The sequence below is a fragment of the Pelodiscus sinensis genome, chromosome 5 (genome assembly GCF_052426305.1).
Source record: "Pelodiscus sinensis isolate ZL-2025 chromosome 5, ASM5242630v1, whole genome shotgun sequence".
Classification (NCBI taxonomy): Eukaryota; Metazoa; Chordata; order Testudines; family Trionychidae; genus Pelodiscus; species Pelodiscus sinensis.
In genome coordinates, this window is record NC_143056.1 from 15,684,651 (window position 1) to 15,709,223 (window position 24,573).

At 44.1% G+C, this 24,573-nt stretch overlaps 1 protein-coding gene across 2 annotated transcripts in view; it reads left to right on the forward strand.

The window, feature by feature from the left end:
- Positions 1-24,573, forward strand: part of MTHFD1 (methylenetetrahydrofolate dehydrogenase, cyclohydrolase and formyltetrahydrofolate synthetase 1) — a 75,921-nt gene that overhangs the window by 45,205 nt on the left and 6,143 nt on the right. For both annotated transcript variants that reach the window (XM_075926399.2, XM_075926400.2), the window contains exons 14-26: positions 1,674-1,781; positions 1,889-1,963; positions 3,735-3,837; positions 7,597-7,673; positions 8,405-8,545; positions 13,030-13,098; positions 14,332-14,443; positions 14,570-14,709; positions 16,564-16,605; positions 17,688-17,788; positions 18,930-19,107; positions 21,559-21,666; positions 22,939-23,091. In XM_075926399.2, coding sequence (XP_075782514.2) covers positions 1,674-1,781; positions 1,889-1,963; positions 3,735-3,837; positions 7,597-7,673; positions 8,405-8,545; positions 13,030-13,098; positions 14,332-14,443; positions 14,570-14,709; positions 16,564-16,605; positions 17,688-17,788; positions 18,930-19,107; positions 21,559-21,666; positions 22,939-23,091 — 1,407 coding nt within the window. The remainder of the gene's footprint in view (positions 1-1,673; positions 1,782-1,888; positions 1,964-3,734; positions 3,838-7,596; positions 7,674-8,404; positions 8,546-13,029; positions 13,099-14,331; positions 14,444-14,569; positions 14,710-16,563; positions 16,606-17,687; positions 17,789-18,929; positions 19,108-21,558; positions 21,667-22,938; positions 23,092-24,573) is intronic.

Genomic DNA, 24,573 nt, shown 5'->3' on the forward strand with positions numbered 1-24,573 from the left:
GTAAATATCTCTGATTATTAATATACAATGGGTAAGGGAAACTTGGAAAGCAGTAAGTCCAAGATGTAGCAGTGTTAATGGTCAGTATGTTAGGCCAGGTCTACACTATACCCAGAAGGTTGGCTTAAGGTATTCAGCTATGTGAATAATGTACCTGGAGTTGACCTAACTTAAGCTTGAGCTTGGAGCCATCTCCACAAAAGGAGGACGATGGGAGAAACGCTCCCATCAACTTCCCTTACTCCTCACAACAGCAAGGAGTACTGGCACCAACAGGGATGCCCTTAGTGGTCCATTAGACCTGCTAAATTGAATGCTGGAAGATTGACCGCCACAGCGTGGATCTTCCCTCAAGTGGAAACATGGCTTTAGACTGGAATATGCAATGTGGTAGGGCAGCAGCAAAGCTAATGTGTTTGGGGGCTTTTTGACAGTGAATGAGGAGGCAATGTCTCTTGTGTTAGAGCAAATATATTCTAGGTGCCGCATGTGCTAGAAATATAGTGGCACATCGGCGGGCATTCAAGGAAGATGAGCAGAAATGACAAGGGTATTGTAGAGGGAGATTCATGAGTCTAATCAACAAAAAGTATAAATGTGAAGGAGGGCAAAGCTTTAGTTAGCATGGTACTGAGGGGATTATTGGTGAATTCAAGGGAGGAAAAATAATCTCTTAATGAAAGGTGCAGAATCCCAGTCACTTGGGACACTTAACTAGAATGGCCAAAACACTTGCCCCTCTACAATAAAGGAACAATCCTTCTGTCCCTGGAAATCAGACTAGATAGGATCTAGACTTGATAACAGACTAGATAAGATCTCTGTCTGACCTATGTGGTATGGGATTTTTAAAATCAAAACATAATTTTTTAAAAAACTGCAAGTCTGTGGAGCTAGTCATCATAGTACAGGCTCTGAGATATTGGTGGGTGCCTTTTGCAAGCATTCTCCAGCCCAGGAAGAGCTTAGCCGGTACAGGGCATTAAAACAAGAGGTGAAAAATAAGGCAATAAACAGTAGTATATTTGTACGTATTAGAATAAGATTGACTGTGGTTATTAGTACGTGGCTTGCTCTATTTTTGAGCCTCGGTCCATTTTAAGGCATTAGTCATTGAGGTTTCTGGAGTCTGTGGTATTAAGACTTTGTGGCTCTTGCTGTGTCATCTCTTCTGACTTTGCTAGCACAGTCTCCTTTGTTCATTTCACTCCTATGCATGGTTATGCTAATTCCATCCTCCTCTTCTCCTGCTGGCCCAACCTCCAATTCTAAATGCCAGGACAAAAGCAGCAGCTGTAAATCCTAACCTCTCATCCCCCTATGCTGCACAAATCAGATCAGTTGTCTGAAATGAAGGTAGCATAACCATGTTTTCCCATTGTCTGTGAAACCTTCTTTTGATGATCCTGGCATAGCTGAGTGAACTGCCTCTTGTATGAGAAATTCATTTTGAACACTTCGTTCAGGAAGTTTGTAAAATGACATAAATGTGGGGGCGGCATGTTTCTGCTTTAGACGAATTCCATCTTCTGTTCCACACATTTTACAGAGCAATTTTCCTCCTGCCACTCCCCCAGAAACATTGCTATTAATATATCTCTTTCCATCTGGCTATCACAAACCAGGGAGAAACAAGGGGGGTTAAATAACTGATGTCCATTTTTTTCTGATAGTTTAACCTCCATCTGACTGGGGACATCCACGCCATCACGGCAGCCAATAATCTAGTAGCTGCAGCTATCGATGCTCGTATGTTCCATGAGCTAACTCAGTCTGATCAGGTACGAGAGGACGTGATTGATTCCTTCCTGTGTTGTGCTGAGCACAGTCTATTTTGATAAGGTTTATTGAACACCTTGCAGCAGCTAATTGTATCTTCTTTTTTAAGGCTCTTTATAACCGCCTGGTGCCTCTAATCAATGGTGTTAGGAAGTTCTCTGATATTCAGCTCCGAAGATTGCAGGTGAGTTGATCGAGCCTGGTAGGTTTCTAGAACTGTGAAAAGATAAATTACAAAAAACTTACATTGGTCAAAAATGCACTACCCTAGCTAAAGACATGTCACAGTCCTCTCCCTGAAGAGGTTTCAGTCTAACTCTATATACTGTTCAGTGAATGAGTAAGTTACAAGGAAGTTAGGAAGAAACAAGGACCCCTTATAAATAACCAGCTGTTATTTCAGTGTCCTTTTTGCAGCATAACATCAGAAATAAAGATTGTCCCTGCCCCAAGGACTGCCTGTAACTACACATTCACGACTGAAGATAAATGTTTCCTGCTATGGTATTTATTGTGGCAGTGCACATAAAATCGTGGCCTTCAGAACATGAGTGACTAGAAATTGTATTTTAATACAGGCTGGGCAAAAAAGGAGATGTGATTTATTTGCACATTCTTTGTGTCCATTTTTTAACATGGAAAAATACTCCACTGAATTGCACTCCTCTAGGCACGCAGTTGTTCAATGATCATTTAAATTACTAGAACTTTGTATGAAAAAGGAGTCATTTGTCTAGTGCTCGGCAAAAAGCATGGACCACCATGTGTTCCTGATCTCTTTAGCAGTTCTATTTCATAGTAGCGACAGGATCATCTAGGTGGTAAGTTCTGGGGCCTTTATTGGAGTTGCTCGTTAATCATTTGGCCAGAATAGTCCTGCCTATTAACACAGCCAGCGGCACTCAGAATTGCATGACTCCTCTTATGTTGCACATCCTACATAGGTGTCCACTGGGAGAACAGTAGTCTGATTATGGAGAGACTAAACTTTTGTATCATTACCAGACTATAATGTCTCATGTTTGATTGACAGTTTTAGCCTCTCCTTCTTTGCTGGGCTAGGTCACATCAAGTGCTAGGGCTTATTATATGGAGAGCTATTGACAGGCTCTGCAGGGAGCCCTAGCCCATCCTCTGTTGCCAGGGTGCTGCTAGCTAGAATGTGGAGGTGTGAAGAGGATGCTAAAGCTGGCAAAAAAAGTCCTGCTGGCTCTGAGAACCCCTAGTGCTTAGGAGAACAGAGCAGAACTCCTCCCCTCTTGCCTCTCTTCTGGGGACATGTAGGACTGTGCTGTCCAAATAAAATACTTGCTGTTCCTAAATCAGTTCCATTGCTTCACTCATTTCTAAGCTTGTACTTGAATCAAGCTCCTTGAGATAATGCCTCTCTCAGTTAAACATCTGGGCAAATTGCCATTCTTCAGTATGTTCCTGGTCTTCAGGCAGTACTTACTGGGATGTCGACTGTCTTGTGACAGAATTGTTCAGTGACTCCTTTGTGCACTGTATCAAATGTGCTGGAGAAGCAGCGTTGCATTGCTTATGGCTCTGCACATGATACCACGCCAAGTAATGAGCAATCAGGGGAGATTAATGCTTAGAACCAAGCATATAAGGTAGAGCTTTGCATGATTGAGGGTGAGGATGGAGGTGGCTTCCTTTCCTCTTTAAAACATCGCTGGCGGTTAACATTGACATTCACTCTGAGAGGGACTGGATTATACACATTGCCTTGTGACAGAATTTGCAATTTCTAGTAGCACACTGTGCTTCAGAAACAGATTCTGACTGCTGCTTTATGTAGGGAAATGTAGCTGTAGGGAGGCACCCTTTCCCTCCTGTTATAGCTGAAAATTGGGAAACCTGCTGTGCCAAAGTTTATCGTTTTAATAAAAGCTCATTTCCTTCAACCATTTGACTATTTATTTCTTCCCTTTCCCCTTCTCACCTCGCAGAGATTGGGTATTGAGAAAACTGACCCTGGGACATTGACGGATGAAGAGAGAAACAAATTTGTGCGATTGGATATTGATCCAGACACCATAACATGGCAAAGAGGTACTGGAGCTGAATTGACAGGCATGGAAAAATGTGTGAGAAGAGGAGTTGTATGGGGAGCTGCATTGACTGTCAAACGGGATGTCGGGGATGCTTAGTAACGTACATTCATTTTCGGGCTCTTTTTCTAGTCTCAGTTCTTGAGCAGCTGACCAGATGACTTGAATGCTGATTTGCAGAGGTGAAATTTAGTTAATTGCTGCAAAGTTGTATGCCAGTAGCTCAGTTAGAGAACACAAAGATTGGCAGCCCTGGTTAGCTGCCTATGTAACCACCACCAGGTGGATTTGAACCTGGGACCTCTGGAGCTGAGTATAGGAGCCTCTATCCTCTGAGCTAAAAGCCAGCTGGCTCCTAGCCTGTGCTGTAGAGCTCTCTTGGTCTTAACTGTTGCTGTGGTCTAGGTACCACTTGCATTCCTCAGTAACCACACTAGGTGGGTGGGTTACACCTACTCTTCCCAACCCTAAGAGGGAGGGAAGTTCTTAGGGCTGGCAATTGGGAGAACCAGGTTTGCTTCTGTACTCTAACAACTGTCTGCATGACCATGAGCAAGTCAGTTGGGACCAGAGTTCCAAAGTTGTTCTGCACATCGGTGTTGTGAGGATAAAAAGCATTAAAGACCTTTGAGGTGCTCAGATACTATGCTGGTAAAACACAAAGGCCGGGTCTACACTGAGACCCAGCAGCTCAGCTTAAGGTATGCAACTCCATATATGTAGAATATGTAACTGGAGTTGGCAGTATCCCCACAGGCCAACGGGAACGCTTCCTTTACTCCTGGCAAGAGTAGAAGTATCAGATGCCAGCGGGAGTGCCCTTTGAGTTTGATTTAGTAAATTTTAACTAATTGCACTTTTTTGGTGTATGTTCGTTGTGTGATAGAATTTAATCTGGTCATTCTGTTGGCAGATTTTAAACCTTTTTATTGACCGATACCACTACTTTCCTAGTTGGTTCCGTTACAGCTGCCAGCAAGTAATATCAGATTAATTAAAACAGTTATTTTAATGTCAGAAACAGCATTGTTTGGACTCTTACTCCCTCTAGAATAGTTTGGAACAGATGGCTTTAACTCTCTGTATTTAATTGTTTATAGCAAGAAAAATTGAGTAACTGAGGAATGCAGCCTGAATGATTCTTCTGAAGTGAATATTAAACTTCTATATGTGGCATCTCATTAAGAAAATAATGTCTTTTGAGCATTTAAATTGTAGTTTGATCCAGGTGGATAGAAATTATGATTTAAATAACTATAAAATTAATATTGTAAAAAAGCAAGATTTAAAAATGTTAATGTTTTTTTAAAATCACTTGTTTCTATTTTTTTTTCTTCACATTTTATAAGACTTACAATGCTGAAGTGTGGGAGGTTTCTTGTAGTTGTTTAATTAGGCTTTGTCAACACACACATGTTGCAATGTTTTTTCTATACTGTTATACTTGAACAGGCTTATACCAGTCTACTTTATTACATTTCTTGTACTGGAAAAAGCTGTAGTAATATAAGATATAGTAACATGCTGGTATTACTGGGTTCACCTTAGGGCTTGTACTGGAATAAGTATAGTGGTTTTAAAAAACCCACACACATACCCCTAGTAGAAATAGTTACACCAACAAAAATTATGAGCTATGAGGGAAGACTGAAAGAATTGGGCTTGTTTAACTTTGAAAAGAGAAGACTGAGAGGGGACATGGTAGCAGTTGTCAAGGATCTGAAAAGGTGTTACAAGGAGGAGGGAGAAAAATTGTTCTCCTTGGCCTCTGCTAATAGGACAAGAAGCAATGGGCTTAAATTGCAGCAAGGGAGGATTAGGGTGGACATTAGGAAAAACTTCCAAGCTGTCTGGGTGGTTAAACACTGGAATAAATTGCTTAGGGAGGATGTGGAATCTCCATCACTGGAAGTATTTAAGAGCAGGTTGGATAGACATCTATCACGGATGATTTAGATGCTGCTTGCTTCTGCCGTGATGGCAGGGGACTAGACTTGACCTCTTGTGGTCCCTTTCAATTCTGGTATTCTGTGTTTCTATGATTCCATGATCTTTTTGGTCTGTGCAAGTGGCTGATTTGAATTTTACTAAAAAGGCAAACCAAAAAAGTTATTTATAAACCTGGTTTATTTTAATGTCTTTTAATTCAGATACTATCCTATATCAACAATGAGGAGTGAAACATGTTTTCAGATCTGGCTCCCAAAACTTAATAAGACTAACAACATTGGCATATACTGTGAAATATTTAAATTTACAAGTTTGTAGTGAATAATGAATATTTCTCACATTCAATTCTGTTATGAAATGCAGCACTAAAAAAGAACTGATTGATACTAAAAGGCTGTGTCTACATTGGCATCCCTTTCCAGAAAAGGGATGCTAATGAGACTCTTTGGAATTTCAAATCCACGGGGGATTTAAATATCCCCCACGGCATTTGCATTTACATGGCTGCCGCTTTTTTCCGGCTCGGGGTTTTTGCCAGAGAAAAGCGCCAGTGTAGACGCGATTCTCCGGAAAATAAGCCCTTTTCTGGAAGATCACTTAATCCTGCTTGAAAGTAGGAATAAGAGATCCTCCGGAAAAGGCTTTATTTTCCGGAGAATCACGTCTAGACTGGCGCTTTTCTCCGTCTTATCTCCAAGCCGGAAAAAAGCGGCAGCCATGTTAATGCAAATACCGCGGGGGATACAGGCAGTCTCCGGGTTACGTACAAGATAGGGACTGTAGGTTTGTTCTTAAGTTGAATCTGTATGTAAGTCGGAACTGGCGTCCAGATTCAGCCGCTACTGAAACTGATCAGTTTCAACAGTGGCTGAATCTGGACGCCAGTTCTGACTTACATACAGATTCAACTTAAGAACCCCAGGCATCCCCAAGTCAGCTGCTGCTGAAACTGATCTGCGGTTGATTCCAGGAAGCCCGGGGCAGGGGCTTCCTGTAGTCAGCCACTGGTCATTTTGAGCAGCTGCTGACTTGGGGACACCTGGGGCAGAGCAGCTGGGGTGCTGCTGGGTTGGTCCAGTGGCGCCCAGAGCAGCGCTACGGGACCAACCGGCAGCGCCCCAGCTGCTGTACCACAGGCGTCTGGAGCAAAGCGGCGGAACACGCGGACAGCCCAGAAGCGTCTGGGCTGTCAGCTGGCCGCGTGCTCCGCGGCTTTGCTCTGCTCTGCTCCCCGACCCCCTGGTCTGCAGACGCGTCTGGGCTGTCAGCTGGCCGCGTGTTCCTCTGCTCTGCTCTGCTCTGCTCTGCTCTGCTCCCCGTCCCCCTGGTCTGCAGACCAGGGGGACGGAGAGCAGAGCAAAGCCGCGGAGCACGCGGCCAGCTGACAGCCCAGACGCGTCTGGGCTGTCCGCTGCCCACGTGTTCCGCCGCTTTGCTTCCTCTCCCTGGTCTGCTGGAGACCAGGGAGAGGAAGGGCCCCGTTCGTAACTGCGGATCCGACATAAGTCGGATCCGCGTAACTCGGGGACTGCCTGTATTTAAATCCCCCGCGGATTTGCCTATTCCAAAGTGCTACATTAGCATCCCTTTCCGGAAGGGATGCCAGTGTAGACACAGCCTGTGTGTGTTCAGTAGAATTTTATTTTTTCTTTAAAAGAGTCTTGTGTTTCTCATCACTGGTGCTTCTTGAAGTGATGTTTGTCAGTTTTCTGAGTGACAGCATGGACAGTTTGGAGTTTGAAATCACATATGTCACCTTGATGTGGTGTTTTCTTTTTGTCTCCCTGCAATCTCACCTCCCCCTCCATAGTGATAGACACAAATGACAGGTTCCTGAGGAAGATCACTATCGGGCAGTCTCCGACAGAGAAAGGCTTCACACGAACGGTAATTGGTTACTGCCTCTTGGGGCATTTAACCTTTTGAAAAAGATGCAGGAGAAGAACAGTCCCTAAATAAAGTTGTGATGTTCATCTTAGGATTTCTTCCTTTAGGAATTAGCAAATGTGTGTTCTGCCATTTTCCTGTTCAAATGCAGGCATGAGGTTATGAAACAGAGCAGTATTATAGTTCCTTCTCCCAAACCCTGCTGCCTTTGGTTTTAAATTTTGATCACCAACATTTTTCTTTCCTGAAAGTTGGTTTCCTGGAGGACTGGGATCACTGTAGAGTCTGGTTACCTAAAATCAAAACATGCGAAAATATATTTTATTTAGTGCAACAATAATCATTTATAGCTATTCCAGGGACTCCATTATTTAAATGTATTAGAGGTTTTTTTCACATGCTTCAGCACTGAGACCAATTACTTAGATTGCTTTTTAAAATACATTCAGGCACAAAACATAATACTATGTTTCTGATGCTAAATTACTAACTAAATTGTGTGCCAAATATATTGTCAAATGATGTTAGCAGACTAATGTTCCTATGCATTTTTCTTGAAATTGCTGAAAAATCCTACTTAAACACTGAATGTTAAGCACTTTTGGTTGTGATACTGTAGATCTCTTTTGAAAGGACAAAAATATATTTCGAAGAATTTAATGCTGCTAAAATTTCTGCTTAGCAGCACCTAACACCTATCTGCTTGTTTTTTCCCCTCTTGTTTTTTATAGGCCCAATTTGACATCACAGTGGCAAGTGAAATTATGGCGGTCTTGGCACTCACTGATGGGCTAGAGGATATGAGAAGACGATTGGGCAAAATGGTGGTAGCCTCTAGCAAGAAAGGAGAGCCAGTGACGACAGATGATCTTGTAAGAGTGCCATATAATTGCTACGTTCTTTAAATGTAAAACTCTGTTGCAAGTGAACGTCCTGTGGTGTAAAACAGTAAGGAGATGGTTCCACACTGTGAAGGATAATAGGCTGTTAAATTAAGGATGATATCCTGGTCTTGTTCAGTGTGAGTTCTGACTTCAGTGAGGAGCGTGTACATGAAGTTGAGGCTTCAGCCCTAAAAATTAATGGGGAAATATGCAATGGCACAAATGCTGATTTTGGTAAACCCTTTAAAAACTGCAGCTATTTGTGAGTGAGCGCAAGGTCTCCAGAAAACAGCCTTTTGGAAAACAGAAAATAGTCCACTATTTTCCACTAACACTGTCCATTTGTCACCCCCCTAAGGCCACATAGGTGTGAATCATTGCTGAACTTGGCGCAATATTTTTCAAAAGCCTCATTTGCAGAAAGCAACGATCAGCAAGCAGTGAGACACTTGGAAATGTCTGTATTTATTTCATATTGGTTGCAGTAAGCCGTTCCAGAAAACTAGGTCTTTGTATGAAATGTATCAAGAAAAAAATCCACCCACCCCGGGACTAATTTTCAAATGTAGGACCCATCACATATACCTTAATACTAAGGCTCCTCCAGCCCATCCTGCCCCTCTTTAAGTCTTGGTGGAACAGTCACTTTTCAGGGTGCCCAGAACTCAATATCGGAGATTTGAGTTCTGCAGATGAACCGTTAAGCTAAGTTCCAAAACTGGGGGCCCTTTACTGAAAATGCCCTGGTTGAGTCTTTCAAAGCCCATTAGGGCATGTAGCCACACAGTCCAGAGTAAGGAATGGGATTAATCCACCAATCAATTTTTCAAATCTCAACTCTTGCCCCAAAGACCGTTCCAGTTAAACACCTGGATAGCGCAGAACCACAGCCAAGGGAGACAAATGTTCTCGGTACTCAGGCAGACAGGAGATGCTTTAATACTGTTTGGAATTCGGGTACAATCAGTTTTGAATTATATTTGCTCTTTACCTAATTGCAAAGTAGGGGATCTCATCAAATCTAACCCACTGCTTCTCTTGGCCATTCATGTGAATTGCCATAGAGCTGGCCACCTCAGTCTCGCAAGCTAATGTGGTAAAGTCCTCACTTCGTAGTCCTTACACAGACAAAACTCTAGCTGATTCCATGGGAGCTGTGTCTGTCCAGGCCCTGTAGCCAGAGCACATACAGCAGCAATATAACTGTTCTGTCTGGAAGTCTGAGAAAATTGGGAAGAAATTTTGGAGAAAAACTTAATAGCTACAGGTTCCTTGTAGGATACAAAAACAGCTGAATAGTTGGGGGAATAGTTAGAACTCTCTAAGGGTCCACTGAATTATATAGAACTCAGATAGAAAGGATATTAATATGGCTTTGCAGATTTTCATTATTTTCTTCTGGAGCTGGTTAAAATTAAAATTGATCCATTAAATGTGAACAAAACCTTTTCAGAATGAGATTGAAACAGGAATTACAGGAACCAGTATGTGTCTCTTTTTTAATAATTGCAAGTTCTCCTTGTGTATAATTTTAAAATACTACAACCCCACTGAGAATAAAATTCTCTCTTTGAAAGAGACTGGAAGGTTCAGGGCACTAATGATGGTTCTTGGTTTGCTCATTCAAATCCAGTCGGTGCTGGTAATGATTCCTTCCTGTTCCTGCCAGGGCTGTGTAGTCAGTTCTGTTCTTAATGGAGTGGTGTCAGTCCCCAAAATGACCTTCCCAATGACTCTAATAGGTGAGGAATGTGCATGAAGAGCACTCACTTTTTCAGGAGCTTCAGGGGGTAGCTGAGTTAGTCTGTTACAGAAAAAAACAACAAATGGTCTGATAACACTTTATAGACTAACAAAACAGGTAGATGGTATCATGAGCTTTCGTGGGCACAGCCCACTTCTTCAGATGGCCAGAGTTATGAGTTGGGGATATGAAAAGTTAAAATAAATAGGAGAGGGGAAGGGGAGGAGGGAAGAGAAAGAACATCATTAAGTATCTGGAGGATGGGTAAACAGATAAAACCTAAACAGGTTAAAATCAAAGTCTATAGATAGATTCCTAAAACGTATCCTTCCTGTTTTAGGAGTCTATATATTGACTTTGATTTTTATCAGCCTAAGTTTAAGTACCGTATATTCCGGCGTACAAGATGACCTCTGAAGTTAAAAAACATCCCCCAAAAATCGGGGGTCGTCTTGTACGCCGGATGCCCCGCCGCCGGAGCCCCTCCGCGGCTTTGAAAGCCTCGGGGGAAGCCGGCGGGGGGGCATCCCAGGCGCGCATGGGCTGCCCGCCCGCCGGAGCCCCTCCGCGGCTTTGAAAGCCTCGGGGGAAGCCAGCGGGGGGACATCCCAGGCGCGCATGGGCTGCCCCCCCTCCGGAGCCCCTCCGCACCGCGGAGGGGCTCCGGAGGGGGGGCAGCCCATGCGCGCCTGGGATGCCCCGCCGCCGGCTTCCCCCGAGGCTTTCAAAGCTGCGTAGGGGCTCCGGCGGGGGGGGAGCCCATGCGCGCCTGGGATGCCCCCCCGCCGGCTTCCCCCGAGGCTTTCAAAGCCGCGGAGGGGCTCCGGAGGGCGGGCAGCCCATGCGCGCCTGGGATGCCCCGCCGCCGGCTTCCCCCGAGGCTTTCAAAGCCGCGGAGGGGCTCCGGCGGGGGGGGGGCCCATGCGCGCCTGGGATGCCCCCCCGCCGGCTTCCCCCGAGGCTTTCAAAGCCGCGGAGGGGCTCCGGTGGGGGGGCAGCCCATGCGCGCCTGGGATGCCCCCTCGCCGGCTTCCCCCGAGGCTTTCAAAGCCGCGGAGGGGCTCCGGCGGGGGGGGAGCCCATGCGCGCCTGGGATGCCCCCCCGCCGGCTTCCCCCGAGGCTTTCAAAGCCGCGGAGGGGCTCCGGAGGGCGGGCAGCCCATGCGCGCCTGGGATGCCCCGCCGCCGGCTTCCCCCGAGGCTTTCAAAGCCGCGGAGGGGCTCCGGAGGGGGGGCAGCCCATGCGCGCCTGGGATGCCCCCCCGCCGGATTCCCCCGAGGCTTTCAAAGCCGCGGAGGGGCTCCGGCGGGGGGGAGCCCAGGTGCTCCTGGCGGCTTTGCTCCCGGTGCCTCTGGTCTGCTGGGGACCATCTCCAGCAGACCAGGGACACCGGGAGCAAAGGAGGCGGAAGGGCGCTGGGGTATAAGATGAAACCCTATCTTTTAATTAAAAAGATAGGGGGTCGTCTTATACGCCCAGTCGCCCTATACGCCGGAAAATACGGTACCAATTCTCTAGATACTTAATGATGTTCTTTTTCTTCCCTCCTCCCCTTCCCCTCTCCTATTTATTTCAAGTTTTCATATCCCCAACTCATAACTTCGGTCATCTGAAGAAGTGGGCTGTGCCCACCAAAGCTCATGATACCATCTACCTGTTTCGTTAGTCTATAAAGTGCTACCAGACCATTTGTTGTTTTTTACCCCTTTTCAGGCATCTTAAGGACTGAGGTGGTGCAGTTAGCCAGAGAAGCTCATTCTACTCATGCTGAGCCTGTTCTGTGGATCACTAGAAGACGTTAGTCCCCAGTGAGGACAGCTGGGCACTTCTTGCAAGCACCAAAATTCACTTTTACAAAAATGTTCAGGAGCTTCAGGGGGTAGCCGAGTTAGTCTGTTACAGAAAAAAAAACAGCAAGCAAATGGACTGGTAGCACTTTATAGACTAACAAAACATGTAGATGGTGTCATGAGCTTTCGTGGGCATAGCCCACTTCTTCAGGTGACCAGAGTTATGATTAGAGGATAAGGAAACTCGAAATAAATAGGAGACAGAACATCTTTCTCTCCTCCCCTCCCCCTTCCCTTCTCCTATTTATTTCGAGTTTCCTTATCCTGTAATCATAACTCTGGTCATCTGAAGAAGTGGGCTGTGCCCACGAAAGCTCATGATACCATCTACATGTTTTGTTAGTCTATAAAGTGCTACCAGAGCATTTGCTTGCTGTTTTTAAAAAATGGTTTCTGCATGATAGTGCTGGCCAGAATGCGGCAGTTAAATGCATTAGTTCTGAGGCTATTAAATAGAAGTTTTGATACTAAAATTTTAAAAAAAATTACATTGAAAGACTTTGAGATTTTGCTTAAATCTTTACATGGGATTAGATACTATCAATGAAAGGGAATAATGCTGCAATTTGGAAGAGAAGCCGAGGTGGTTAGCACGATGCATTGTTTCCACGTGTATGTCTTATTCTTACAGCAATGATCTTCCCCCTCCCCGCCCCCCAGTTCCCGATTTCATGACTGGGGCATGTTGCATTCTTTGGTGAGCCATGCTGAATCATAAAACTGGTACATCAGTAACCATTGCTAGCTCGGTTCTTTGAATTATCACTCTGGTGGAGGAAGAGCCTGGGTGTTGAGTGGGAACTTAAGAATGGTACGAACTCAGCCTTACTAGATCTTGGGAATTGATGTTCTGTTCCCCTTTGTTCTTTTCCCTTAGGGAGTGACTGGTGCGCTGGCTGTTTTAATGAAAGATGCAGTTAAGCCGAACCTCATGCAGACGTTAGAGGTGAGCGGTACATTCTTTCTCTGACAGCTTCTGCAGGTACACTCACTAGACTGGCAACGTCAGAATGAAGGCTGAGAAGCTGATTTAATTGCAAAGCTTTAATTTCATTTGATGGCTGTGAAAATGGAGCTGCCTCTCCTGTGCGTTCTTTCAAGCAGCATTTGAGAGAGATGAAATGCGCCGTCCCCTCCCCTTTTTTTATAGCAGGAAATTGTGTTCCCTGTTAGTCCAAGGGAAGGGCACTTGTTCCTATGTGCTTTGGGGCTGCTGGAAGGAATGCCCACTCCCAGCAACACCAGCAAGCTTACTTGCTGCTCTGTGCTCACTTGACTCGTGCTTGGCACAAGCATCTGCAGCAGGATTTTTCCACATGGGGCTATGGTTGGGAGGAGGCAGAAGTTGTGAGGCATGTGATCCCATGTCCTGTCTGAATACCTGCTAGTTGTTATGCTGGAGTCAGGGGAGGTAGAGTAAAGGGGATCAAGGACATGCACTATCCTCTCCTCTGCTGAAAGTAATGGGGAGTTCCTTTTCTCTCTCTGACCTGGGATACAAGCATCCCCTGGAGCTCCCCTTCCTCCTTGTCAGGTGCACCTAAATGCCTTTTAAAAATTGTGCCTTAATATCTCTCTGCCTGAGTTTTCCTGTCTGTTAATACTTGGACGATACAACATTTGTGAAGTGTTATAAGAGCCTCAGATGGAAGGAGCTGTGGAAGTGCAAAATATTATAATTTATTATAATTATAATTATAATTATAAAATATTATAATTTAGCCGTCTCATTCCTGAGAGGATTAATATCCCCACTTCTGCAGATTATTAAAATCCTGTTTGCTTCAAATTCTTACTACTAAGAACGAACGTTTGATCAGGCGGCTTTAAGAACTGCTGTATGCCAGTAGTGTGTGGCTATGTCTACACTGGCCCCAAATTCCGGAAAAGGGATGCAAAGCAGGTAAGTCAGAATAGGGAAATCCGCGGGGGATTTAAATATCCCCCACGGATTTAAATAAACATGTCCGCCGCTTTTTTTCCGGCTTGGGGAAAAGCCGGAAAAAAAGCGTCTAGACTGGCGCGATCCTCCGGAATAAAGCCCTTTTCCGGAGGATCTCTTATTCCTACTTGAATGAGTGTAGACGTAGCCTACGTGTTTTCTCAACCTTAGATGCTGTGGTACTTAGATTGACAAAGTTTCGAAAGTACTGATTATTTTCTGCCCTCTCTCTTCCAGGGAACTCCAGTGTTTGTTCATGCTGGACCTTTTGCCAACATTGCACATGGCAACTCATCTGTCCTGGCAGATAAAATTGCACTGAAGCTCGTGGGTCAGGAAGGCTTTGTCGGTAAATTTATGCATTTCCTGACTTTCCTTTTGCAAAAGAGATTTTCAGGGTGTTTGTTTTTTTGTTTTTTACAGAGAGCTGACTTCTCTGCCCTCCATTTTAATGTGCTCTCCATTCCCTCTACAGTGACAGAAGCAGGTTTCGGTGCAGATATTGGCATGGAAAAGTTTTTCAACATTAAGTGTCGGTATTCTGGCCTTCGGCCCCATGTGGTTGTGTTGGTTGCCACTGTCAGAGCTCTGAAAATGCATGGAGGAGGACCCACTGTGAGTATTAGGCAAGCTTTGTGTAGGCCCAAGCGACAGTTTTGATAAATGAATCGTTTTGAAGTCCAGTGTGTAGCTAGAGGTAAAAACTGACTCCTGTGGATTTCACTGGGGCCAGGATATCCCCCTGGGTCATAGGTCTGGCTCTTTAATCTGCACTTTGCTCTGTATCTGCTATTGCAAACTATGTTTATTTAAGCCCTGCTGTTCCAGAAGAAATCTGCTGCCTCAGACGGGCCCGCACAGAGAGGCAGGTTTACAATAACTTCCAACAGGATTGCCAATCTTCTACTCCCACAAAACGGATCACCTTTGTCCCACCCCTTCTCCGAGTCCCCTCCCCCCTCACTCCATACCCTCCTTGCCCATCACTTGCTCTCCACAGCTTCACTCACTCATTTTGGTGAAAGTGCTACATAGTCCTGTATTTTGTTTCAGCTACACCAGACTAACACGGCTACATTTCTGTCATTTTGGGGATGAGGGGTTCAGCGTGTGGGAGGGAGATTCAGGCTCGGACAGTGGGTGGGGGTGCTGGCTCTAGGATGGGGCTGGAGATGAGTGGTTTGGGTTGCAGGTGGATGCTGCAGGCTGGGATTGGGGGGTTCAGTGGGCAGGAGGAGGATCAGAGCAGGGCTCAGGATTGAGGCTGTAGGCAGTGCTTATTTCAAGCAGCTCCTGGAAGCAGCAGAACATCCAATTCTTAGACAGAGGCACAGCCTGGTGGCTTTGCATGCTGCCCTGTCTGCAGATGCTGCCTCTGCCGTTCTCATTGATTGCAGTTCCAAGTCAGTGGGAGAGACAGGTACAGCGCTTGGGGTGTGAGGAGCCTCCTGGCTACCCCTACATGTAAGGAGCCTGAGGGGATATCTCAGCTGCTTCCTAGTAGCCAGGCAGAATGGAGGCACCAGGGAGCCTGCCAGCCCTTCTGCATGACACCACCAGCCAGTCAACAGATCATAGCCACCAAAGATCCCTGTTTGACCATGTGTTCTGGTCAAAAGAGAGACCTCTGGTCACTCTAGCTTCCAATAGAGGATCCTTCTGTCAGGCTGTGTTTTCTGGCCTTCCATAGACTCTAATAATCACTTGATTTGGTGAGACAGTCTGGCAGTTGTGGCTCCTTCTGGTGGCCAGTGCTCTGTTACGCTGTCTTGTTTGCCCTTGTGGTTTCTGCAGACGCTGCCAAGTATCCATGTGGTACGTGCTCTGGTGATGCAGCCTGTGTCCCAAAGAGACACTCCTAGGAACTGGAAACCTCCCCCCACATTGGTAGCAAATCAATTTTGCAGTTGTCAGCCCTTGCCTGCCCTTTCGTTCTTGATCCTTTCTGCCTTCTACTTGTGTCTTTTTCTGCTCATCCCCCCACTCCTCCAGTCTTTTCCCCAGTCCGTTGTCCCCTTATCTTTGCTCTGGAGCACTTCCCCGGTATGAGAGGCTAAAATGGTTGTTGGCAAGTAAATCACATTGGGGAGTCATTTTTTTCAGCCTGGACCCTAGAGAGGTACATGCTTTTATTAATGAGCACTTGTGTGTGCCACTGGCTCTTCTGACAATCTGTCGTGCACATGCTTTTGTTTTGGGACTGTTGGTGGGTAGAAGTTAATAAAGTATCCCCTAAGTACATTAGAGTTGCGAGCCCTGCTTATTTTATTATTGTAATGAAGCCTCTGCACTCTGGGACATCTCCGTCATTTGGGATATGCAATCTCTAATACCCTTGTAGTCCGAACACTCACTCATCTTTTCTGAAGAAAGGCGACTGCAGGATAGGATCTAATTCTTAACCTGAAATGAAATTCAACCCAGCGCAAATTACTAGTATTCATAAGTCTCTTCGGGTTTTTTTTACAGGTCACTGCTGGGGTCCCCTTACCAAAGGAATACACTGAAGAGGTAATCCTGGTCATTAGAAGTCCACTTATTGCCATTGGCTAACCAACTGCTTCAATTGTCATGCGATGCACGACCAGTAACTAGTGTGTGTCACTTCTGTTGCTGTCAGAGAATGTTTCTTATCTTAGCCTGTAATATTTCATTTTTATAATGACAGTTAGGCTGTGCCCTTGCAAGCAGTTATCATAATTTGACCTAGTCAGTGTTCAGTGCTTTTGATTTCTCCTGAGCTCATGTAATTGTCCAAGTGCTTGATTTTCTTTTTATGTTGTTATCCATTCTGCTGCATATGACCCTTCAGTTTTGGAGCCGTATATAGATTAGTTGCCTTACTAAAACACTGTTATGTCCTGTCAACTATTCAAGGTTTCTGTGTAATTACTCCTTTTGCAGACTTTCTGGACATCAGAAGAACCCTGTTTTTGCAAGTGTGGGTAAAGGTTAAGGTTGCAACTTTGCATAGATGTACTTGTATAGCTACTTAGCTGGGTCCCTGTGTGTTAGTGATGCTTATCTTTGCTTGTGGAGCTTCTGTGTGAATTTCGCTTTGCACAACTAGGAATCAAATGGCCAGAGTCCCATGCTGATAACCTGAAATGCTGCAAAATGTAAATATGCACAAATCCAAAGCTGTTAACACAAACTTCAAAGTGTCACTGAATTCAGTGTTAATGACATTCAACACTTCACAAGAATGTGTCATGGATGAAAATGAGGCTTTACTGTAGGAGTGTTTGAGCTTCTGTCTCTGTTTATGCAGGGAATGGATTAAAAAGAAAGGAACTTCAGAAACTTGATTCTTTGTATCTTTGGTTGGTAGCTAAGGCTAACTGAAGCTGTTAAACCAGTAATGTATTTGATTTCATTGTTCTGGTTAGAGATGGTCATTCCTTCCCCTTAAGGTAACTTATCTGCTGAAGTTAGTAGAAAGCTGCTGTGTGGAAATTTACCTCTTAAGTCTTATTTCCATTTTGATACCATTACCATTATTAGTTCCATTTGCCATTAAAGTCATAGATTCCTGGTTAAAGTTTCACTGCACCTCTCAAATTGTATCTCGTTTCTCATTGTTATCGTTACAGAATCTTCAGCTCTTGGCAAAAGGTTGTAGTAACTTAGGCAAACAAATCCAGAATGCCCGGACTTTTGGTACTCCTGTAGTAGTGGCCGTCAATGCTTTCAAGTAAGTCAGGCTAGTAGAGCTGTTTGTCACCTTCCACAAATGTGAAGTGCCAGTGCTCTAAAATGCCATTTTTTTTCTTGCTTTCTGTACAAGTGATATATAAACTGCTACCAACAAGTATCTTGCATTAAACAAAATTGTCTGTCAAATATTAGAGACAGATCCTTTGTCAAGCTCTTAAATTCTTTCTCCAGCTAGTTTTAATCTTGATAAAATAGAATTGTTGATTATTAAGCCAATAATTTTCATTCTTGCCAGCCAAATAATGGTGTTCAGAAGATGCCTCTGGTGTCCTGAAGACTAACTACATAATAGTCCATACTGTAACTACTGTCCTTTTTTATACAAGCTACAAGCATTGAACTGGTGTTAAGCTGATTCCAGTTGCAGATCGCAGCCAATCTGAAATGAAGTAATCAGCTAAAAATTAGCCACCATAAAGCGGGTTCTACACTCTGGGGAAGGTTAGCTTAAGGCTCACCACTCCACCTATGTAAATAACGTATCTGAAGCCAACGTACCTTAAGGCGAACATGGCGCCATCTCCACAGCAGGAGGTTGGTGGGAGAGACACTCAGTGCGCCCTCAGTGTTTGATTTAGCAGGTCTTTACTAGACCCTCTACACCGAACCACAGAAGATCGATCACCAGAGTGTCGATCCTCTATCAAGGTGAGACGTGGCCTTTCTGAATAGTAATATGTAGCACAATATCATTTTTTGCTTCTGAGAGAAGTGTGTTATATCCATTCTATCTCTATCCATAGGCCAGCAACGGTATTAGCTTTCATGGTAGCTTCTTAAATCCTAGCACAAAAATTATGCTGGTGATGCTAACCTCTATGTAGGACAGAAACTGCTGAATATACAGGATGCTGCTGTGTCAGTTATAGATTTCTGTAGCAGAGCAGATGGGGAGAGAGTTGGATGTGCTGCTGTGAATTGGCTTCTTTCATGGAGTTAGTGGAGGTCTAAAGATGCCTGTATGAAAGTCTCTCCTGGCTGATAGATAGTCTTCTGGCTTCTAGGGTTGCTTTCTTCAGCCTGGTAGGATATTTTGGGGAAAAGATCTATGCTATATGTTTTAAACAGACAAACAAATAGGCTGAGTACTACCAGTGTGTGTATTGACATTGTTACAGATCTGATACGGAGGCTGAGCTGCAACTGGTCATTCAACTAGCAAAAGAAGCTGGAGCATTCGAGGCTGTGAAGTGCACTCACTGGGCAGAGGGAGGGAAAGGAGCTGTTGCACTAGCTCAGGCAGTTCAGAGAGCCTCCCGGGAGCCAAGTAACTTCAAGTTTCTCTACGATGTGCAGGTGAGAACTTGCATTGACCCAAGGGTGTTTGCATTTCACGTCAACAGAAATGTTCAAGGGCATTGTGGCTTAAAATTATACATATGCTTGGTGTTCTGTGATACTTCCATGCATTAGTGTTACCTACATTTATTTACTCTAAATCTGTGGTTTTCAATCTGCAGTCCGAGGAAAGGTTGAAAACCACTGCTCTGAGTAGCTGAAGAGCACCTTAAAATCTGAGACTTCTGTTTGGTCCCAGATGTTCTGAGTCTGGATAGTGAATCGTAAAGTCTCTTTCCTTGCATTTTATACTACTGAGGCCAGAAGAGCGACTTAAGGTATGCAACTCCAGCTATGTATTCTACGTAGCTGGAGTCAGCTTACCTTAAGTCACAAGGCTGGCTTCCCTTACTCCTCGTGACTGCCAGGAGTACAGGTGCCAGCTGGTGCTGCCATTAGCATTCAACTTATGGGTCTATACTAGACCCACTAAATCAAATACCAGCACATCAATCTCCAGTGCAGAAAGTAAAGACATGCCCTGAGTGAAACATGTTTCTTATCTGCACTGAAAGGCTTAACCAGAATTCCCACTGAGAATGGCGAAGTACGTTTACTGTAGACAACTATGGATCCAGGGGAGTGGAAGTGTTGTTCCTCACACAGAGATGTTTGCTCAACTTGTAACCTTTCATAGAACTTTGGAATGTGCCTCTCGCTTTGCATGGGACAGAACTCAATTAAATATGCCTGCCTGCCCACAGAACAAATACATGATCCGTGTATTTTATATCCAAGGGCAAATTTGATTTGAACTCTTATTGTCTTGAGTCAGCAGAGTAATCAAATAATCATTTAATGTCTCACAAGGATTGAAAACCATCTGTTCTAAACACGTGGAAACTGACTGATACATTAAAAAATAAAGCAAGTAATTGAAAATGTAGTTGGTGGATGTGTCAAGTAACTGTAAGATTAATATAGATGTAATGTGCTCTGAGTTTAGTTTCCGTCCACACCTTCTCCATTCTGGAGTTTTCTGAATCTCTTCGAAGAATGTAGAAGACCTCTCCGTGTTCTACTGGCTTTTAATGCTTGATTTCTCATTTTCCTGTTGCTGCTTTGCATTACAGCCAATGACTTAAAAGGAGAGGCTCATGCATTCTTCAGCCAAAAGGAGGGTAACTTCCTGAATGTTAGTATGTCATTGGTATCGGGGGTAGAGTGAAAGAAGAAAGAAAAATTGAGGGGTTCACAGGACATGCTTTGCACACACTCTGGAATGCCACCCCAGAAACACTGATATGATGATAATTTCATATTTCATGTGCACAGGTCTCACCCCCTACTTTATGGATAAGTGGGTGTTGCACTGACATCAGTTTTTGGCATGCCCCTCCTGACAGACCTCTTTTAAGGTTTGAATTTCAGAAAATACCAACCATAAAAATTAGGCCTCTTAAAATATTTTGAGTTGGGCACCAAAATCAGTTGTCAGTTTTGGAAAATGTTGACTGCTGTGCTGAGTGTGACTCTTTCATTGAAAGCCAGTGCCAGTAACTCAGGCTAAATGGCACAGTGACTGAATGGGTCCAGGAGCCTGGGTTCTATACATCTTCCAGTCAGTTTCTCCAAATCTGGTGTCAAACACTAACCATCAGATTCTGGCGTCAACAAGTCTGACTTCCTCTATAGCAGAGAGACAAGGTTGGTGAGGCAATGTCTTTCAGTGGACCAACTTCTATTGAGGAGAAAGACAAGCTTTAGAGCTTTTCTTAAGGTCTTCCTCTGTAGCAGTCACCTAAGAGCCTAGTGAAATGCTGGGTTGTATTGAATCAATTTGTTCGCCTTAACAGATGCCAAGTTTCCTTACTTATTCTCTCCTACATGCTGTTTGTTTCCCTGACCCTGGGTATCTAGGATTACTTCAGACTTTATCTTTCAAAAGTTAACTTTTTTCCCCTAAGTTCATTGTTGCAACCAGATTTGATGGTTGAGTTGAGTTTACATGTTAAAGAATATTTATGCATATGTTCTTCTGATGTTAATAAAAGAGTCTGGTTTGTCCTGCTGTCAAAAGAAACACTGTAATGTGGTAAGCAGGAGCGGTCCAAGGCCGGCTGCGGCAGCTGACGCCCCGGGAGGAAGGCACGATTGGCGCCCCCGCCTGCACAGCTGTCAGTGGTCATGACATAATCATGGAGCGCTCTGGTGCCCTGTGACATCATCATCGGGCGCCTGGGCCGGTGGCGCCCTAGGCAACTGCCTAGGCTCACGGGCCACCCCTGGTGATAAGCGAAACCTGTTTTGAAAACACTCAGTTATTTAGAGCTCTATGGATCTGCAAATAGAAATAGCTGTATAAGCTGTATGTTGAGCGGCCCTTGACATGTGGACAGGATTGTAGAGTTTCTGTGATGTTATCGCCCTCAATAGACTGGCTATTGTTGACTTGTTTCTGTTTTCTAGCTCCCAGTTGTAGAAAAGATCAGAATTATTGCACAGCAGATTTATGGGGCAGATGACATTGAGTTATCTCCAGAGGCAGAGCAAAAAGTTGTAGTCTACACCAAGCAGGTGAGTTCTCTAGGTCATTGTTGCCCATTGTCTATTTCCCTTTAAAACATCTGCACTAGAGAGTTGTGCCTTTTAAAATGTAAATTTCATATGCAAAGGGCAGTGTCTAGGGTAATCGAAGCATGCTCCTACAGACAGGAGCCATTGTTGTCCTGGATAGGAACTTATCCGGACTGAAACATTGCCTCCCCAGTGTTTTAAGTGATATCACCTAGTTCCGCATTTCTCAAGCTGTGGGTCCCGACCCCCCAGGGGGTCGTGAGCAACTTAGAGGGGGGTCGCGGTATCACAAAGTTTGAGAACCCTTGACCTAGTTTTGGTCTCGTTCCCCTTCCATAATATGGCACTGGTGACAATTACCTCCCTTGCATGTAGGCTGTGAGAACTAATGTCTGTGAACGGTTTTGAAGCTGAGTGCCCTGCAGATGCCATGTACTTTCTCAGTGTCTGGAATGTTTTGAAAGACTTCTCTTTTGGAGAACATTCTTTTGTGAAATTATTTGTATGACTGCTCCCTTTTCATATTTTTTATATATCCCTTTATATTCCACATATCTCTTTATATTTACATTCATATCATTGCTGTGTAATTGCTGCTCCCTTACATTCTGCCATTATATTGAGCAGATAATCTAAAGACTTTGGGTGGGCTGAGAACTTTAATTTTGAGCTGTTAAAATCAAAATTAATCCTAATAAACCCCCAACTCAGTTGCATATTGGATTCCCACAAAAGCATTAACCTCTTCTCTGATTGGATCTAGCCATGGCAATGTTTGTTTTTTCCTTGGGGCATGTCTCAACATCAGGGCAAAAGTTGAATTAAATTATGTAACTTCAACTACGTCAATTGTATAGCTGAAGTCGAAATAGCTTAATTTGGCTTTTGGCGCTGTCTACACAGCAGGAAGTTGAAGGAAGAACACATAAAATGAGGGTTATGGGAGTTGGATTAAGTAGTCCTCTATCTCTCCATTATTTCAAATAATACTGAGCAGAGGCACTCTTTTTTTTAAATTTAGGAATAACATCAATATTCCGAAATAATGGTGCTGTATAGACATACTGTTAGTGACTGGAGAGAAAAGGAAAGATGATACAGAAGTGATTTGACAATATGACTCATATTGTAGGCAAAGCAGCCAGTGAGAGATGAGATAGATGGTCTGTTAATCCATAGAACAGCAGAACCAAGCAGATTACGTAGATGAAAGTTTTACGTCTGCATTTGACAAATGATGTCATATTTTCTTTCCCTTTCTGGTTTCTGCAGGGATTTGGAAACCTTCCAATCTGCATGGCTAAAACTCACCTGTCCTTGTCTCATGACCCAGAGAAGAAAGGTGTGCCTACAGGCTTTATTCTGCCCATCCGAGACATTAGGGCCAGCGTAGGAGCTGGATTCCTGTATCCATTAGTAGGAACGGTAAGTGTCATAGTTAAAACCCCATCTTCATAAAAGAAAGAGGTTTGGAAAAAATGCACATTCATTCCAGTGGATGGCTTAAATCAGTGGTTCTTGCAGATATCCTACAAGAGGGAGCTCTACATCCTGTACATAGTATCCAAATATATTTATGGAGTGTACTAATAATGTATCTACACAGTGTTCCTAGTGGAGTGCCTGTCCAATGTGCTTGGATGTCCTTGACAGTTTTTTAAAACACTAAATAAAACAGACCCATCAGCTCCTCCAATAATTCCAATATCCAGCAGCAGATTAACTGACCTTACGTGTGGTCCCTGAGACCTGATTTACACTAACATTGTAAATCGATTTAAATTACGCTAGTTAAGTTACTTAAGATATATAACTTAAGTCACCATAATTAGAGCAATTTACAGCAGAGTAAATCACAGTGTGTTGACAGGAGAGGCTCTCCCACCTATATAGCTTCTGTCTCTCCGGGAGGTGAATTACTGATGTTGATGGGAGAATGCTCTCCCATCGACTAACTTTGTCTTCCCAGACCCACTAAATCAACACTGACACAGGGCAGTGAACCAGGGCAAAACGGGAGGGTGACATAATATGCTGTGAGGCTAACAAACATGGGGTATGATCTGGAAAGGAAGCATTCCCAAGTTCCAGGGCCATAACAGTTCCCTGCTAGCTGCCCCATCTCTTCAATTGAAAGGGCTTGGGGTTAGGGATGTAAAATCCCGTTTATTTAGTTAACCAGCTAAACTTTATGAATGACTGGTTAACCGATTAACAGTGCAGGAGAGCTGCTACAGTCCCCACTGGATCACCAGAACTGGTAAACTGGTGAGGCTTACCAGTTAACCTTTCACATCCCTACTTTGGGTAATTAGCGTCTGTCCTTACTGCACCTGTATATACCTCTCATAGAACACCAGTCACTCCTTTTCCTTAGGACTGTAGTATCATTTAGTCTGTTTAGAAGTAGCACTCAATATATACGATATATTCAGCGATGCAGTTTCATATTGATTACTTTCCTTGCTCTGTGATTGAAAGAATGTTAATTACAACGAAACACCCCCCTCCCGAATAACATTAGCCTTGCACAAGGTACTTCACTTGCTTGGCCATCCCTACCTGCAAAAAGGGGATAATATTTAGCTCACAAGGACGTTTCCAGTTAGAAACTCCCGCCCATGAAAGTGCTTTGAAATGCTGTAGCTAAGGACTCTGTACAACTCTAAAATATTTGTTAAAAAACTACTTGAATGCACCAAAGGCAAGGCAAGTGCCTCTTCCTTCCTTGCAGCTGAGAATTGATTCATGCTCTTTTATTGCTGCTGGTGATTGATACTGAGAAGTAAACCAAGTGAGATGCACAAGACAACGAGGAAGCAAATTCCATTTACCAAATAAGGGACAAAAATCAATGGGAAAAGTTAATAACTACTACGGGGAAGCCAATAGCAGTTGAATTCTTTC